At 50.3% G+C, this 15,179-nt stretch overlaps 1 protein-coding gene and 1 long non-coding RNA gene across 13 annotated transcripts in view; one reads left to right on the forward strand and one right to left on the reverse strand.

Moving 5' to 3' along the window:
* The window catches only part of LOC111523377 (NADH-cytochrome b5 reductase-like), a 30,713-nt gene extending 18,813 nt beyond the window's left edge, over nucleotides 1–11,900 (forward strand). For all 11 annotated transcript variants that reach the window (XM_023187947.2, XM_023187925.2, XM_023187914.2 and 8 more), the window contains 2 exons: nucleotides 4,093–4,296; nucleotides 8,603–11,900. In XM_023187947.2, coding sequence (XP_023043715.1) covers nucleotides 4,093–4,296; nucleotides 8,603–8,806 — 408 coding nt within the window. In that variant the 3' untranslated portion in view covers nucleotides 8,807–11,900. The remainder of the gene's footprint in view (nucleotides 1–4,092; nucleotides 4,297–8,602) is intronic.
* On the reverse strand, nucleotides 804–12,404 carry LOC111523413. 2 transcript variants are annotated; one of them, XR_002725520.2, is made up of 4 exons: nucleotides 12,190–12,404; nucleotides 4,077–4,430; nucleotides 1,840–1,982; nucleotides 804–860 (listed from the first exon to the last, which is right to left on the reverse strand). It is a non-coding gene; the product is annotated as an uncharacterized LOC111523413 (long non-coding RNA). The 2 variants fall into 2 exon arrangements; XR_002725518.2 differs by lacking the exon at nucleotides 804–860 and having other exon boundaries at nucleotides 1,664–1,982; nucleotides 12,190–12,403.
* Nucleotides 12,405–15,179: the final 2,775 nt, after the last annotated feature.

A 15,179-nucleotide genomic window follows, 5' to 3' on the forward strand; every position in this document is an offset into this window, starting at 1 on the left:
ATCAGTTGGTGCATATCTGGAAAGCATTATGACAGTATGTACCAAGGGTCTTCAGAGTCTTCAAATCCTTGGCCCCAGTAATTCCACTATGGAAGTCTGTCCTGTAGAATGAATCAAAATGCTGGCTGTTTTGCATATGTTCATTTCATCTTTATTTAAAATAGCAGAAAATTAGAAACAACTGAATATCCAACAGCAGGGGAACAGTTAGGTACACTGGGCTACGGGTACTTGATAGAATAATATCCTGGATTTTAAAATTATGTTTATAAATGATGCTATATACTTATGCTGTAAGATCAAGTGACAAACACTAGGTACAAAACTGAATATACAGGAGGTTGGGAAATTAAGTTAAAATGCACAGAGAAAATATGAAAAGAAAATGCAATGAAATGTTAGCAGTTCTGGGTGGTGAAATTATGGATGATTTTTATTTTCTTCATTATACTTTCTAAATCATTTGCAGTCAACGCCTATTACTTTATAATTAGGAAAACAAAGCAAAATGAAAACAAATGGAAAATAATGAATCATGCCTTCCTCTCCATTCTTTTTGTTTAATTTTAAAATAGCTTTTTTGGCTGGGCGCAGTGGCTCACGCCTATAATCCCAGCACTTTGGGAGGCCGAGGCACGTGGATCACCTGAGGTCAGGAGTTTGAGACCAGCCTGGCCAACATGGCAAAATCCTGTCTCTACTAAAAATACAGAACATACTAGCCAGGCATGGTGGCACGCACCTGTAATCCCAGCCACTTGGGAGGCTGAGGCACGAGAATCATTTGAACCCAGGAGGCAGAGGTTGCAATAAGCCGAGATCGTGCCACTGTACTCCAGCCTGGGTGGCAGAAAGAGACTCTGTTTTAAAAAAAAAAAAAAAAAAAGAGCTTTTATTATTTTTTTCTTTTATAAATGCAGTACATGTTCATTACCCAAAAATCAGCAGACAAAAAAAAAAAAAAAAGAAAAGAAAAGAAAAGAAAAAGCATTCACAGGCAATCTACCCAGACACACCCATGTTATGGCCTGGTGTATATCCTTCCAAATCCTCTTCCACATGAGTATATGTACAAATGCACACTGTGTGTACATGTGTAGTATATATGTATAATAATATCAAGCACGTGTAGCACCTCACGCGTGCCAGGCTCGGACCTTAGCACTTGCTATATGGTAACTTACATAGTCTTCACAGCAGCTCTTAGGTGCTACAACCCCATTCTACAGATATGTGCTATGCATGCATATGTTAATAGTCTTCCATAGTATTCTCCTAGCACTAACCATGCTTAGCCTTGCATTTTAGACCCTGCATCCCCCAGATGCTCGAGAGCAGGGAATGGAAATCGTTCGTGTTTCCTCCTTGTCTTGAGTGGATAACAGATGAACGTTGTCTTGACCACCTTTTCTGGTGGAGCCTCCCAATGCCTTGTGGCTGCTCCTTCACATGCACAGAATACTTGAAAGGCCCTGCATTTATTTCCTGCCTTCCTGCCTTCCCCCCTCCTTTCCTCCCTCTGTTGCCCAAGTTGGAATGCTGTCACAGCTCACTACAGCTCCACCTACTGGGCTCAAGCAATCTTTCTGCCTCAGCCTCCCAAGTAGCTGGGACTACAGGCGTGTATCACCATGCCCAGCTAAGTTTTGTATTTTTTTGTGGACACAGGATTTCACTATGTTGCCAGGCTGGTCTCAAACTCCTTGACTCAAGTGATCCTCCCCACTCAGCCTCCCAAAGTGCTGGGATTATAGGCATAAGCCACTGTGTCCAACTGGATTTCTTATCTGGGGAGGCTGTAGGACCTGATGGTGAGGAAAAAGAAATGGTGTCTCACACCTTAACATGCGGTCACTGGAATTTCAGTAAGCCTTGGTTTCACCACGCGAGGACATCTGGGAAGCTCCTGCCCTCTTCTGGGCCCTGTTTTGCTGCTCTGCAGTCGTCTTCATTACAGATGGATATTACATCAGCCCTGGGGACTGACATATTAGCATCTGTGCATTCATTCAACAAACAGATACAAGTGTTCACCCAGTGCCAGGGGACTCTGGGGACCCAGAGATGGGTCAGATGAGTCCCCTGTCCTCCAGAAGCTCACAGTCTGCTGGGGGAGTCAGACACACAGACGGATGACAGCAGCACAGTGTGGCCAGTGTGGTTCAGAGGGACTCACAGGGAGCTGTGGAAACACAAAGAAAGGGCCCTCCCCTTTCCCTGCTTAGGGAAGGCCTTCCAAAGGATAGCCCGAGCTAGGATGGGAGGAGGCGGAGGAGCATGGCAAGCTGAAGACCTGGAGGCTGGAGAGAGCACAAACGCAGAATAGCTGCCAGGCGTGAGTCTCAGCAGCTTAGGGAGAGGGAGGGATCTAATTTGATCTGCACCAGGCAGTTTTCTTTTTTGTTTGTTTTGTTTTGTTTTGTTTGAGATAGGGTTTCACTCTTGCCTAGCTGGAGTGCAGTGGCATGATCATGGTTCACTACAGCCCCAACCTCCTGGGCTCAAGCGATCCTCCTTTCTCAGTCTTGTGTAGCTGAGATTACAGGCATGAGCCACCACATGCAGCCAACCAAGCACTTTTCTTCATCTCATTTAATCCTTGTAACAGTTCTGAGATAGGTGCTGCTATGGGGAAGTGCTTTTCTTTTTTTACCAGTGAGGACACGGAGGCTCATATTGGTGAAAGAGCTTGCCCACATCACATGGTTGGGGATTTATACCCGGAGGCCTAATCTCTAGAATGAGGGAGGTGAATACCCCTGCATCACTCAGGTACTAAACTGTAAGGCACTGACCTTAAAGAGGGTCACCCCTCCTTTTTTTTTTTTTTTCTTTTCTCTTGAGATGGAGTCTCACACTGTCGCCCAGGCTGGAGTGCAGTGGCGCGATCTCCACTTACTGCAAGCTCCGCCTCCCAGGTTCACGCCATTCTCCTGCCTCAGCCTCCTGAGTAGCTGGGACTACAGGCGCCTGCCACCACACCCGGCTAATTTTTTGTGTTTTTGGTAAAGACGGAGCTTCACCATGTTAACCAGGATGGTCTCTATCTCCTGACTTCGTGAACCACCCGCCTCAGCCTCCCAAAGTGCTGGGATTACAGAAGGTCACCCCTCTTTAAGAGGCCTAGAGCCCGGAAATAAATTCAGTGAGGAGGAGTTGATGGAACTGGGACCTCTTGGGGTGGAAACTCACCCTTTTTGTTTGTTTGTTTTGAGATGGAGTCTTGCTCTATTGCCCAGGCTGGAGTGCAGTGGCATGACCTTGGCTCACTGCAAACTCTGCCTTCCAGGTTAAGCAATTCTCCTGCCTTAGCCTCCCAAGTAGCTGGGACTACAGGCGTGCACCACCACACTTGGCTAATTTTTGCATTTTTAGTAGAGATGGAATTTTGCCACGTGGGTGTCGAACTTTTGACCTTAAGTGATCCACCTGCCTTGGCCTCCCAAAGTACTAGGATTATAGGTGTGAACCACCACTCCCGGCTGGGAACTCACCTTTTTCAAGTGACTCTTTTGTGCCAGTGCTGTGCTACATGCTTATGCATATTCTTTCATTTAGCCTAGAGATGAGCAAGCTCAGAGGTCCAAGGTGGGCCCTTGAGATCTCTGCAGAGGTACCCTGGGGCAGAGGAAGCAGCCCAGAGAGCAGGGCTGGAATGGCACTGGGAGTGGGCAAGGCTTTGATGGGAGTAGGTTTCAGCTCAATGTAAGTAAAGACCTCCCTAGCAAAGGATTTGGCCTATAGTAGGGCAAACTGCCTTGGGAAGTAGTGAGCTCCCTGTCAGCAGAAGTGTGTAAGCAGAGTACTTGTGGGGATGCTTTAGTAGGCAACCAGGCCACTTACAGGATGGGCTATACTGTTATGTTCCCCTTCAGCCCCCATATCTCATCGTCTCCATTACCCAAACCTCACATGCCTTTCACAAACAAGGACGACTTTCTGGAGGAGGTAGAGAGGGGACGTAGGTGGTTGGACACCAAGGAAGGGCACTGCCATCCAGTTGAAGGAAGCTCAAGGAAAAGCCCCATAGTAGAGGGGATTGGGTGAGATTCTCCCGACCCACCCGTCATACATACCCCTTCTATTCCCCAGTATGGTGAGCTCCTCATGCTGGCTGCGGGCACGGGCCTGGCCCCCATGGTGCCCATCCTGCAGAGCATCACAGACAATGAGGATGACGAGACTTTTGTCACTCTAGTCGGTTGCTTCAAGACCTTTGAGAGCATCTACCTGAAAACCTTCCTCCAAGAGCAGGCCTGTTTCTGGAACGTCCGTACCTTCTTTGTACTCAGCCAGGTGAGCCCAGGGTGGTGAGTTCCTTTTTTGATTGAGACTCTGCAGTCCCTTTGCAGCTGTCCTGAGTACCAGCTCTAGCCTCTTTTGGCAATGAACGCTGTAGTCATAATCCCTGCCACTGGTGGAGCGCCCACCTGTAAGGAAGGAAGGTGTTCTCATGTTCATTATACAGATGAGGAGATGCATGTTCCAGGGGTGAAGCTGCCCACCAGCTCATGCTGCTGGACAGGGCTGAGGCCAGGATTTGAGCCCAGGGCTGTCTGGTTGCCGAGCTCTGGCTCTCACCCCATGCGTTGCTGCCTCCCATCGCCCTCTGGCATCATCAGTTACATGGGCAGGGGCCTGGCTGTAGAGGGCAGGGCAGACTGCAGACCTCCGTCCAACTGAGTGATATTCCTTGAGGCAGAGACCACATGTCTGCCTCAGCCTCTTTCTTCAGTGCTTAGCATAATGCCAGGCCCAGAACATGGACTCCATTTGTGACTGCTGGAGTAAACTGATCAGAGTTCCCTATGCTTACTAATATCCTCCCACCTCAGCCTGTCCCTCCATAGGAGAACCCCACCGTAGCTGGCAGCGACTCTCCCTGCTGAACCCTCCTCCCTCTGACTCCACATCCCCTCTGCTCACTCAGGTAACCCTTCTGGGGCCACCCTCATAGGTTAGAGCACGGGGGTTTATCTGTGCCTCGTCTCAAGCCAGGCCCTCAGCTACCTTTGCTGGCCTGCCTTTCCCTAGTTGGTAGCTTCACTTTTCCCTCCTGTCCCCCGTGGGTTGGATTCCTGCTGGGCTCCCTGTGTCCCCTGGTCCTCAGGGTCAGCCTTCTTGCCTGGTGCTGTGGAGCACTCTTTTCATCTGGTCCCACTATGAGGCAGCTTTATGTAGTCCCTAAACATTTATTTGATCCTCAACATTGTGGCTGGGTGTGGAGGGTGAGGAAATTGGATTTCCCGTCCCAATATAAGGGTCCCTGGGCTCCCCAGGGGCTGGGTTCTGCAGGCCTGTCCATGGGGCAAAATGCTCAGTGGCATGACATTGAGAGCATGGTGAACCCTTATAGCAGCAGAAAGTGCCTAAGGAAGGAGAATGGAGCCAAAGGCTAGCGTGCAGCCCAAGGGGTGGGCGCAAGGGATGGGCCACTGTTGCCCAGCAGCACGGAGAGCCTGCCTGAGAGCCTGGACAAGGACACTGGGAGGAGGGCAGGAAGGCAGCACCTGGCAGAGGGTCCGCAAGCTGCTGGCCAGCTTTGCTTTCCCTCCTCTATCACCTGAGCATGTGGCAGGTGTCAGAGACACAATAGTGAAGGTGACCAACTCCCAGCCCTCTGGCTGCTCACCTATCTGTGGGTGATAGCCACAGAGGTGGCTGAAAAGGTCTCCCCTTCATTCAGCACATTCTCTGTAGCCAGCACCATTCTAAACACTTTATTTACTCATTTAATCTCCACCACAATCTTATGAGGCTTATCCTCCCATCATGCTCCTTGTACAGATGTGGAAACAGGTACAGAATGGTTAAGAACCTTGCCCAGGGTAACACAGCTGGTTAGTGGAGAGTGGAGTATGAACCCAGGAGGTCCTGCTCAAAGGCTGTGGTCTTAGTGCTCCTCGGAATAAGGCAGCACAGCACAAGGTGCTGTGAGGATGTTCAGGATGCCAGCAGTGGGCAGAGAGGCCAGGCAGGGTCAGGGAGGACTTTACCAAGCAGGTGGCTTTTCAATTAAAGTTCACCAGCAATAGAAGATTTTTAGCCCCCAGCTGGGCCAGGGTGGTGCCAGTGGCCTAGAGTTGGGCAAGCGAGTGGGCTGGCCATTAGTGGCAGGTGAAGGGAGTGACTTGTGGCTCTTGCCTATCCACACTCCCTTGACTAAGTGTGCACCCTCACCTGCCTGGGCCACAGCTGCAGCATCCTCAAGAGTCTCCCCGTACCAGCCGCTCCCTGCTGATTTGTCCTGCGTCCCGCAGTCCTAAGGGCAGATCTGACCACACCACCACCCCGTTTCCAGTGCTTCCCTGGCTCCCTACTGCTCACAGGATAAGGTCCACACCTGAGAACTGCCTCCCTCTGCGGCCTCATCTCCCAGCCCGCCCTCCCTGTAAGCTGTGGCCTGATGTCACTGGTCTGCCCATGGTTGCAAGTGTGCTATGCTTTTCTGGCTTCTGGGCCTTTGCTCACACTATTCTGCCTGCCAGGAGTGCTCCCCCTTCCTCACCTCACACCTCTGTACCCCTCACATCCCTGTTGAGGTAGAAGTCCATCCTGGAAGCTTTCCTAGAGCCCCCAGGCTGGCTTTGGTGGTTCTGCTGCCACCACCCCGGCTCTCCTTCACAGCACCCACCTGCTGCACCATCACTGTTTGTGGGGTCCCCTGCCCATCTCACCAGCAGCCAGGCCCAGGGCATCTCAGGGTGCATGGTGGGATAGGCTGAGCTGAACCTAAGTGGTCTGAGGGAAATGAGCAGTGGAAAAGGGGAGGTGAGGCCAGTGGGCCCCAAGGCCCCATCTGATGGGTCAGACTGTAGCGGGAGCATGGGAAATGCCAGATCGTCAGAGAGGATTCCCTCATCAGCACAGACTCTGTGAGGTGGGACTCCAGGGGACCCTGTTTGTTTTGTTTTGAGACAGGGTCTCACTCTGTTGCCCATGCTGGAGTGTAGTAGTGCAATCATAACTCACTGAGTCTCAACCTCCCTGTGCTTAGATGATCCTCCTACCTCAGCCTCCCAAGCAACTGGGACTACAGGCGCATAGCACTTCCCCTAGCTAATTTTTGTATTTTTTGTAGACCAGCTTTTGTCACATTGCCCAGGCTGGTCTTAAACTCCTGGACTCAGGTGATCCTGCCACCTCAGCCTCCCAAGGTGCTGGGATTACAGGCTTGAGCCACTGTACCTGCCTCCAGGGCCCTTTGAGTGGGCCTCAGAATAGAGGCCTGTCCTCACAGGGCCTCTGCCAGGGCTTACACCAGCACCACGGCTCTCTGGACAGTGACTTGCCATAGCGGATACTCTCCTCACAATCACGATCCTGAGAGGTCACAGTCACTCAGCCAGGAAAGTAGCAGTGGAGCTCCACTCCCCACCAATCCTGTCTTTGTGCCTAGCCCCAGGAACTAGCAACTTGCCCTCATGGGATCTGCAGAGTGATGGCTCTGTTCTGGATTTTGTTTTTTGTGGGCTGATAAGATGGTTTTTTCATTTAAATTCTTCAGACTATATATAGTTGTCCCTTGGTATTCATGGGGGATTGACTCCAGGACCCCCTGCAGATACCAAAATCTGAGGATGCTCAAGTCCTTGATATAAAATGGTGTGGTATTTGTATATAACCTACGCACATCCTCCCATGTGCCTTAAATCATCTCTAAATTATAATACCCAATACAATGTAAGTGTTGAGTAAATAGCTCTTACTGTATTTCTTTTTGTGTTTCTATTGCTATATTGTTATTTTTAAATGTTTTTTAAAAATATTTTCAGTCCACAGTTGGTTAAATCCACAAGTGTGGAACCCATGGGTACAGAGGGCTAACTGAATACTTAATGATTTGTGTACTTTTCTACACATGTGTTGTACTCCAATAAAATGTTCATTTAAAAAAATAGAAGAAATTCCTTCAAGTCGCCTGGGAGTGGAACTTTCATTTTGTGACCCTGAGGAGGAAAGCTTCAGCTAAAGCTAGAAAGGCAGAGCGTAGGGTCCTGGGTGCCTGGGGTCACCGTCCAGCCTTGGAATGCGAGCTTAGCCTTTCTCGATGAAAGCACTGTGACCTGGGATCTGTGTTGTATGCAGCCAGGACCCTTGTCTCTTTTGAGCAGCTGCCATATCCCCAGTGGCTAGCTCAGAGTAAGCACTTGGTAAATATCTGCTAAATGAACATGTTCATTGAAACCTTAAAAGAAATGAGCAAAAGTTATGCTCCAAGGGTGATGATGATAGCTAACCTTGGAAAGATTCTGGGAAACCCACAGTCAGGGGAGAAAACATTCCTCCCACAGTGACAGGTGTGGCTGCTGGAAGGCAGCGAGAAATGGTGGGACTTGAGTCCTGGTCCTGCTGCTGCCCCCACCTCATCGTGTGCCACGGGGAAGTCCCTCTTCCCTGTGCCTCTCCTGTCGTGGGAAGGTGATAGTTCCCACAGGCTTGTTTTGGGGATGAGGAGGAAGTGCCTGGCCCACGGTGGGGCTGGATATAGGCTGGCTTCCTACAGCCTCGGTTTCTTCATTTTGCAGAGAAGAGCTGGCTGTGTGAACACTAAGGACCCCCCGCTCCCTTGTAGTAACCCGTGCCTTTCTTGTCTTCCCAGGAGAGCTCCTCAGAGCAGCTTCCCTGGAGTTACCAAGAGAAGACCCGCTTTGGCCGCCTGGGCCAGGACCTAATTAAAGAGCTGGTCAGCTGCTGTCGGAGAAAGCCATTCGCACTGGTCTGTGGCTCAGCTGAGTTCAGCAAGGACATAGCCAGGTGCTTACTGTGCGCAGGCCTCACTGAGGACTCCTATTTCCTCTTCTAGCCCTGGCCTCCCTTCCAAAGCCTAGGCTACTGGGACCCAGGAAGGAGCACAGACTGGAATCAGAAGACATGGAGTCCAGGCCTGGTCCTGCTGCTCATTTGCCAGGTGACCTTGGGCAAGTGTCTTTACTGCTCAGAACCTCCACTTCTCATCTGCCCCATGAGGTTAATCACTCCTCTGGCCTCCTACTATGTGGAAGGAGGACAGGCTGTAGGGACCCTGAGGAAGCGAGCAACCAGCCTGGGAGTCAGGGAAGACTCCTCAGAGGAAGCCAAGTCCAGGCTGAGCCCCAGGAGGAGTAGGAGGTGGGCAGGGGAAGATTCAGGAGGAGCTTCCTGGCCCCTCCGATTAGAGGATCTAATGGGGGCTCCAGCTGCGGCCTCAGCACCATCTCAGATTAGGGGCTCCTGAGTGTGTAGGGAAGGACACAGGAGAGGCTAAGCGCTCTTCGGAGGAGAATTCTACCTTTCCTCCTGTGCCATGAGCCTGACACATGAAGGTCTTGGGTTCTGTGACTTCACCATGTCCTGAGAGCAAGGTGGGGCCCTGGACTGTCTTTGTATTGGCCCCAAGCCTTTCCTGCTGTGAACAGCTTCATTCTCAGTCCCCTTTCCTGGCTCAAGAATTGAGCCTAGCAAAAGAAGAGGCACGGGAAGGAAATGCCCCTCCCTCCTTCTGCAGGCAGCCACGCAGCCCGTGCCTTCAGCTCGGTGCCCTGGTGACAGTTGCTATGGAGATCTAAAGATAGAGCAGGAGTCAGGAGACCTGGGTCCCTCTGGCAGCTTGTCCCACTGAGTGGCTGCCGATCCCAGTCCACCCACCCCAGGAACCCGGCACCCCCATCCCAGGAACCCAGTGCCCCTGGGCAGCGCACTGCAGTTAATGAATTCTGCTTTCCACAGCCTGGGCTCCAGCATGCTGCACCAGCTTGGGCTAACTACAGGCAGTCCCAGAATTGGAATACTAAGCCATGGAATCTTGGAGTTAGACTTTTATAGTCATAGAAGTGTACTCCTCACCATATCAAAGCTGAAAGTTCAGGACTCTAAGAAACATAGACAGACTTATCGTATACACGGGAAACTGAAGCCCAATGAGACTAAATGACTTGCCCAGGGTAAAACAGTCCATGGCAGAGCCAGCACTAGAAGCCTCCTAGCTTCAACCTCATGTGCCAGTTCGGCACCAGTGGTTTTCAAACTGCGCTCCACAGGAAACAAGCGTTCTTTGCATAGCAGCAGTGAAAGGACAGCTCCAGATGGATCCCCAGACCCCCCTTCAACCAGAGCAGTTCCATTTTCATCCCATTTGTATATTGGGGTTTCGAAGTATTTTTATTTGTAGAAAAGGATTTTCCTATCCTGCTCAGAAAAATGGCAACAAATCTCTCTGCTGTGTCACATTTAGTAAATAATTGTGACACACAGCTGGGGGATAGTGCCGGAGGTTTCAAACTGCTTCACAGGCAGAGTTCCAGGGTCAGAGAGCTGGAGTGCTGTGTGTGACCTTCTCCCAGAAGCGTGGGCACAGGAGCGTGTTAAAGGCCTGAAAAGACCAGTGGCAAAGAAACTCCTTTCATTTTGTCTAACCCAGAGTTTCTCAAGCTTATTTAACTATAGAACACTTTTCTATGGGTTTCGTAGCCTCTTTCTAGCACAGCATAATGAGTGGGAAAGGCCCTGACTGAGAGTCAAAGATTCTGAGCAGGAACCGTGATCTCTTCCTGCCTAGCCTGTGACTTGAGCAAGACACTTTTCCTCTCTCCAGACCTCTGAGGTCTGCGATTTTCCCTCCACCCTTTCCTCTCCCTCAGTTTGCACATCCTATTGACTCAGCTGCAAATAGCGGGGGCCTGTCAGGAGCCCGACTCTGTTCAGACACCAGGGAAACAACAGCACACCAGGCAGATGCAGTTATGTCCAGTGGGGAACTTACAGCCTAGCAAGGAAGGCAGAAATTCAACCTGTAATTCTAAAAGGGATAGATGTCATGGAAAGGGAAGTGTGGAGTGCTGGGAGAGTGGATGGCAGGGGCTTTAGCCCAGTCTAGAAAAAGGCCAGGGGCACACCACTGCCACCAGGGATAGAGGCTTCAAAAGCTTCCAAGTCACTCATAGTAAGAGTGTTGCCGGGCCTGGTGGCTCACACCTATAATCCCAGCACTTTGGGAGGCTGTGGCAGGTGGATTGCCTGAGCCCAGAAGTTTGAGGCCACCCTGGCCAACATGACAAAACCCTGTCTCTACAAAAAAAAAAAGATTAGCCCGGTGTGGTGGTATGCCCTATAGTCCCAGCTACTTTGGAGGCTGAGGTGGGAGTATTGCTTGAGCCAAGGAGGTCAAGGCTGCAATGACCGTGATTGAGCCACTGCACTCCAGTCTGTGTGACAAAGCAAGACCCTGTCTCAAAATAATAATAAAATCAAAAAGAGTGTTAAGGGGGTCTCCACTTAAGGAGTAGAGAGTTGGAGGCAGTTCTATTATCTCTGTCCTTGTCTTGTTTTAGATGTATGATGTTTAGATATTAGACAAGGCCGCCCAGTGGTAACCAACCTAGAATGTGTTGGCCTCCTCTTCCCCTCACTCCGTGTAGGTTCTGTGCAGCCTGGCTGCTGGTGGGATCTCTTATCATGGGACATTGGTGAGGACCCAGCCATGCCCTTGGTGCCAAGAAGCCTAAAGGGCTCCTGTCACCTGGAAACCTGAGAGTGCGGGGCCGGGTGCTGTGCCCCACAGGGTGCTGAGCAAGCCCAAGAAGAAGAGTGTGGGGTGTGGTGTGTGAATTCAGACCTCTCAGAGCTGGGGGTGGTTCCCGTCAGCTGCTGTTCCTTTGATGATGCCCACTGCGTGTTGTGGGAGGCGTGACCACTGTGCACGTGAGAGAAGGGAGACTTAGGAGCTAAACATGATACACAGGCATCAAGAGGTCAACCAGGTGTCCGCAATCTGTGAGCCAGACACAGCTCTCTTTGTGCATGCATCCCAAGCTTCAGGAAGGCAACAGCTACTAGAGGGCCTGGGGACAGATTCTTGTTAGCAGAAGTGGCGATGACTTTAGCTCAGCCCTCACCATGTTTACCAGCGTCGCCTCTGCGTTCCCCTCATGGGGCTCCCGGCTCCCAGTCTGCATGCCACCTCCATGCCGAGACCAGACCAGTTTTCCCTACACACAAATCCGGGCCTGTCACTCCCCTGCTTGAAATCCTTCCCTATCTCCCTGTGGCCTTGGGGTACGGCCTCTCTGCTCTGCCACCTCTCCAGAGTTTTTCTATGCCGCCGCCCGCTCACACACACCTCTCAGGCTCCAAACATGTTCTCTTGCGTCAGCCCATCCCTTACACTAGCTGCTTCCTCACCAGCCTCCCACCTTCCCATCTCCCACTCACCTTTTTTGCCTCCTCATCTTCTGAGGTCTCAGCTCAGTGCCACTTCCTCTGGGGAGCCTCGCCTGTGTCTTCCACTCCAGCTTGGTCAGTGAGCAGAGGGGCTTGTGTGCTTTTCTGTCGCTGCACCCATCAGTCTCATCTGCATGTGGGCATGAGGGCTGGCCCATTGCACCCCTGACAGGAGAGGATGCTCAGCACTTCCTGAATGGCGAATACCTGAGCGATAAACAACTCATGATCAGGAAGTGCTTTCCGGGTGGCAAAATGTGTTTCCTCTATTTTGAAGCACAGAATCTTCAACAATATGCATGCTATTTTATTACCCCAATTTACTGATGAGGAAACTAAGCTTCTGAGACTTCAAGCAATTTTCCAAGGTCATGTAGGGGTACACAAGTTCCAGCATGTTGTGATTGTTGTAAAAGTTATGTGTGACACATGAGTGCACCCAGAAATGTGTATAAAGATTGTTATTGATGGCCAGGCGCAGTGGCTCATGCCTGTAATCCCAACACTTTGGGAGGCCGAGGTGGGCGGATCACCTGAGGTCAGGAGTTCGAAACCAGCCTGGCCAACATGGTGAAACCCCATCTCTACTACAAATACAAAAATTAGCTGGGTGTGGTGACGCACACCTGTAATCCCAGCTACTTGGGAGGTGAGGCAGGAGAATCGCTTAAACCCAGGAGGCGAGGTTGAAGTGAGCCCAGATTGCACCACTGCACTCCAGCCTGGGCGACAGAGTGAAACTCAGTCTCAAAAAAAAAAAAAAAAAAGAAAAGGTTTTTATTGCTGCATTCTCTGAAATAGCAAAGAATAAAAAAACTGCCTGTAAATACAGCAATTAAAGTGAATTCCATCCACATGTACCAATATAGACGAAGTCCTAAAAATATAATAACTGAGTGAAATGTACATTATGAAAGGATAGCTACAGGGAGATACCTGTACTTGGAAACTGTAAAAACCTAAAATAATGCTAAATGCTCATGAAGAGACAGAGACACACCAGCTTCAAGGATACTGGTGGCCTGTGGTGATAGGTAGAAGGGAATGAGATGGGGTGATGGGGCTTTTAGCTGTATCTGTATTTGTATTTTACTGTAAAAATGCTTGACATAAACATGACAAAATATGAACACCTGGTAAATCTGAGCAATGAGTTCCCCAATGTCTGCTGTATTATTCTGCCTTTTTCTGTTTTTCAAATAGTTCCATAATTAAAGATTTAAAAAAAAATCAAATGTGCTTGTTCAATGCTCTCTAGAAACTAGGGGCTTAGAAACATTCACTTTCTCCTACCTCGGAATAGACTGTGCCCCTTTATCCTCCCAGACATTTTAGCCATTCACTGAAGATCATTTCTGAGCACCAACTGCGTTCCAGGCCCTGTTCTAGGTGCGGGAGACACAGCAGTAAATCGTATCAATCATTCCCGGTCTTCATAGCCGATGGGCTGTTCCCTCTACTTTTCCCTCTTTCTCATAAACTCAAACCAGAATGACTTGCCAAGCACCACACTGTTGGCCTTTTTTCTTTCTTTCTTTTTTGTTGTTTTGTTTCCCTTTGTCAATGAGGCAGACCTAGGTTTGAGTCTCTTACTGATCCTATGTCCCATGGAAGTAACTTGGCCTCGGTGAACCTCAGTTTGCTCATCTATAAAATGGGAATGGTAGCGCTGTCTCCTTGGGTTGTGTGAGGATGAGGGAAACGTGTAACCCCCAAACACAGCACCTGGCACGGAGTGGGTGTGAGATCCCGTTCCCACTTCTTTCTCCCTCCCCAGCAGTGCCCGACTCATGGTTGACCTCTGAGGACAGCATTTATTTCCAGACTTTCAGTATGAAGAACTCTCCTTTTTATTATTTTTCCCATGCTTTGGAAGATTTTGATCCCAAATTGCATGTTTTAAGTCATTATTAATGACATTTTTTATTAATGAAAGACACAGATAGCTGCCCCTCAGAGTTTCTGATGTGTACATCCAACTGGGAGCTGTGGAGGTTGCCATAATTCCAGCCAGAGGCAAAGGAGCTCAGCAGTGTGTGTGGCCCGGGGGCCCAAGGAGGGGAAACAGGTGCATCTTACTCTGTTTCTTTTTTTTTAATGGACCATAAGTCATGGAAGCTGCTGAGGTTACCCAGGTAGTTGCTGCTTTCACAGGGGGTCACTGACTGATGGGCTGGAGGCTGAGGTTTGGGTGCCAGGGTCTAATGTGGGGCCCCACGTTGGCCTCATCCCACAGGGCTCACTCCAAACAGATGTCACACACCGGTGCCACACAGAAGAGCGTGGGTTCACATAGAGGGAGGTGGGAAAGCTGCATGCAGGTCCCACAGGCTCTGGCTGGAGACCACCACATTGTCCTGCCCCTGGCTCCCGATGCTAACACAGCAGACTAGCTTGCAGTGGGGCGGGGTGACACTCCTGACCTGGTCCCAGCACTCAGAATCACGGCCAGGTGGGCACACTGGGCTGGCTGGTGGGCCTCACCAGCCAACTTAGAAGGCAAGTGAGCTGTATCAGCTCCTCTGCCCAGGTGCAGGGGCACTTCACCTCCAGCCTGGCTGACTCCAAGGGAACCTGGAAGGAGAGGGAGGTGGTGGTGGTGGTGGTGGAAGGGTGTATTTGCAACAAGCAGAACATTTGGCACATTAGGCTTGAAGCCTAATGTGTTGAACACAGAACTCTGAGTTGGAACATAGGATTTCGAACAATGGGAGGGAAAATGGGATGCAGGCCCTGGAACACAAGAAAACAGCTTTATAAACTGTAGAGTGTGTGTATATGACAGAGATTAACCTAGCTTCCAAGTGGCTGAGGCTACAGGCTGAGGCCCATGACCCTCAGTCCCCTCCCTCTTGCTGCATCCCCAGGCCACAGGCCCATACCTGCTCCTGGAAGATGCTGATGAGCGACTAGTGACTCAGCTAGAGCTGTAACCATGTTCTCAAAGCTGTCTGTTTCTATAAAAATGAAAATGAGTATCA

The sequence above is a fragment of the Piliocolobus tephrosceles genome, chromosome 1 (genome assembly GCF_002776525.5).
Source record: "Piliocolobus tephrosceles isolate RC106 chromosome 1, ASM277652v3, whole genome shotgun sequence".
Lineage (NCBI taxonomy): Eukaryota > Metazoa > Chordata > Mammalia > Primates > Cercopithecidae > Piliocolobus > Piliocolobus tephrosceles.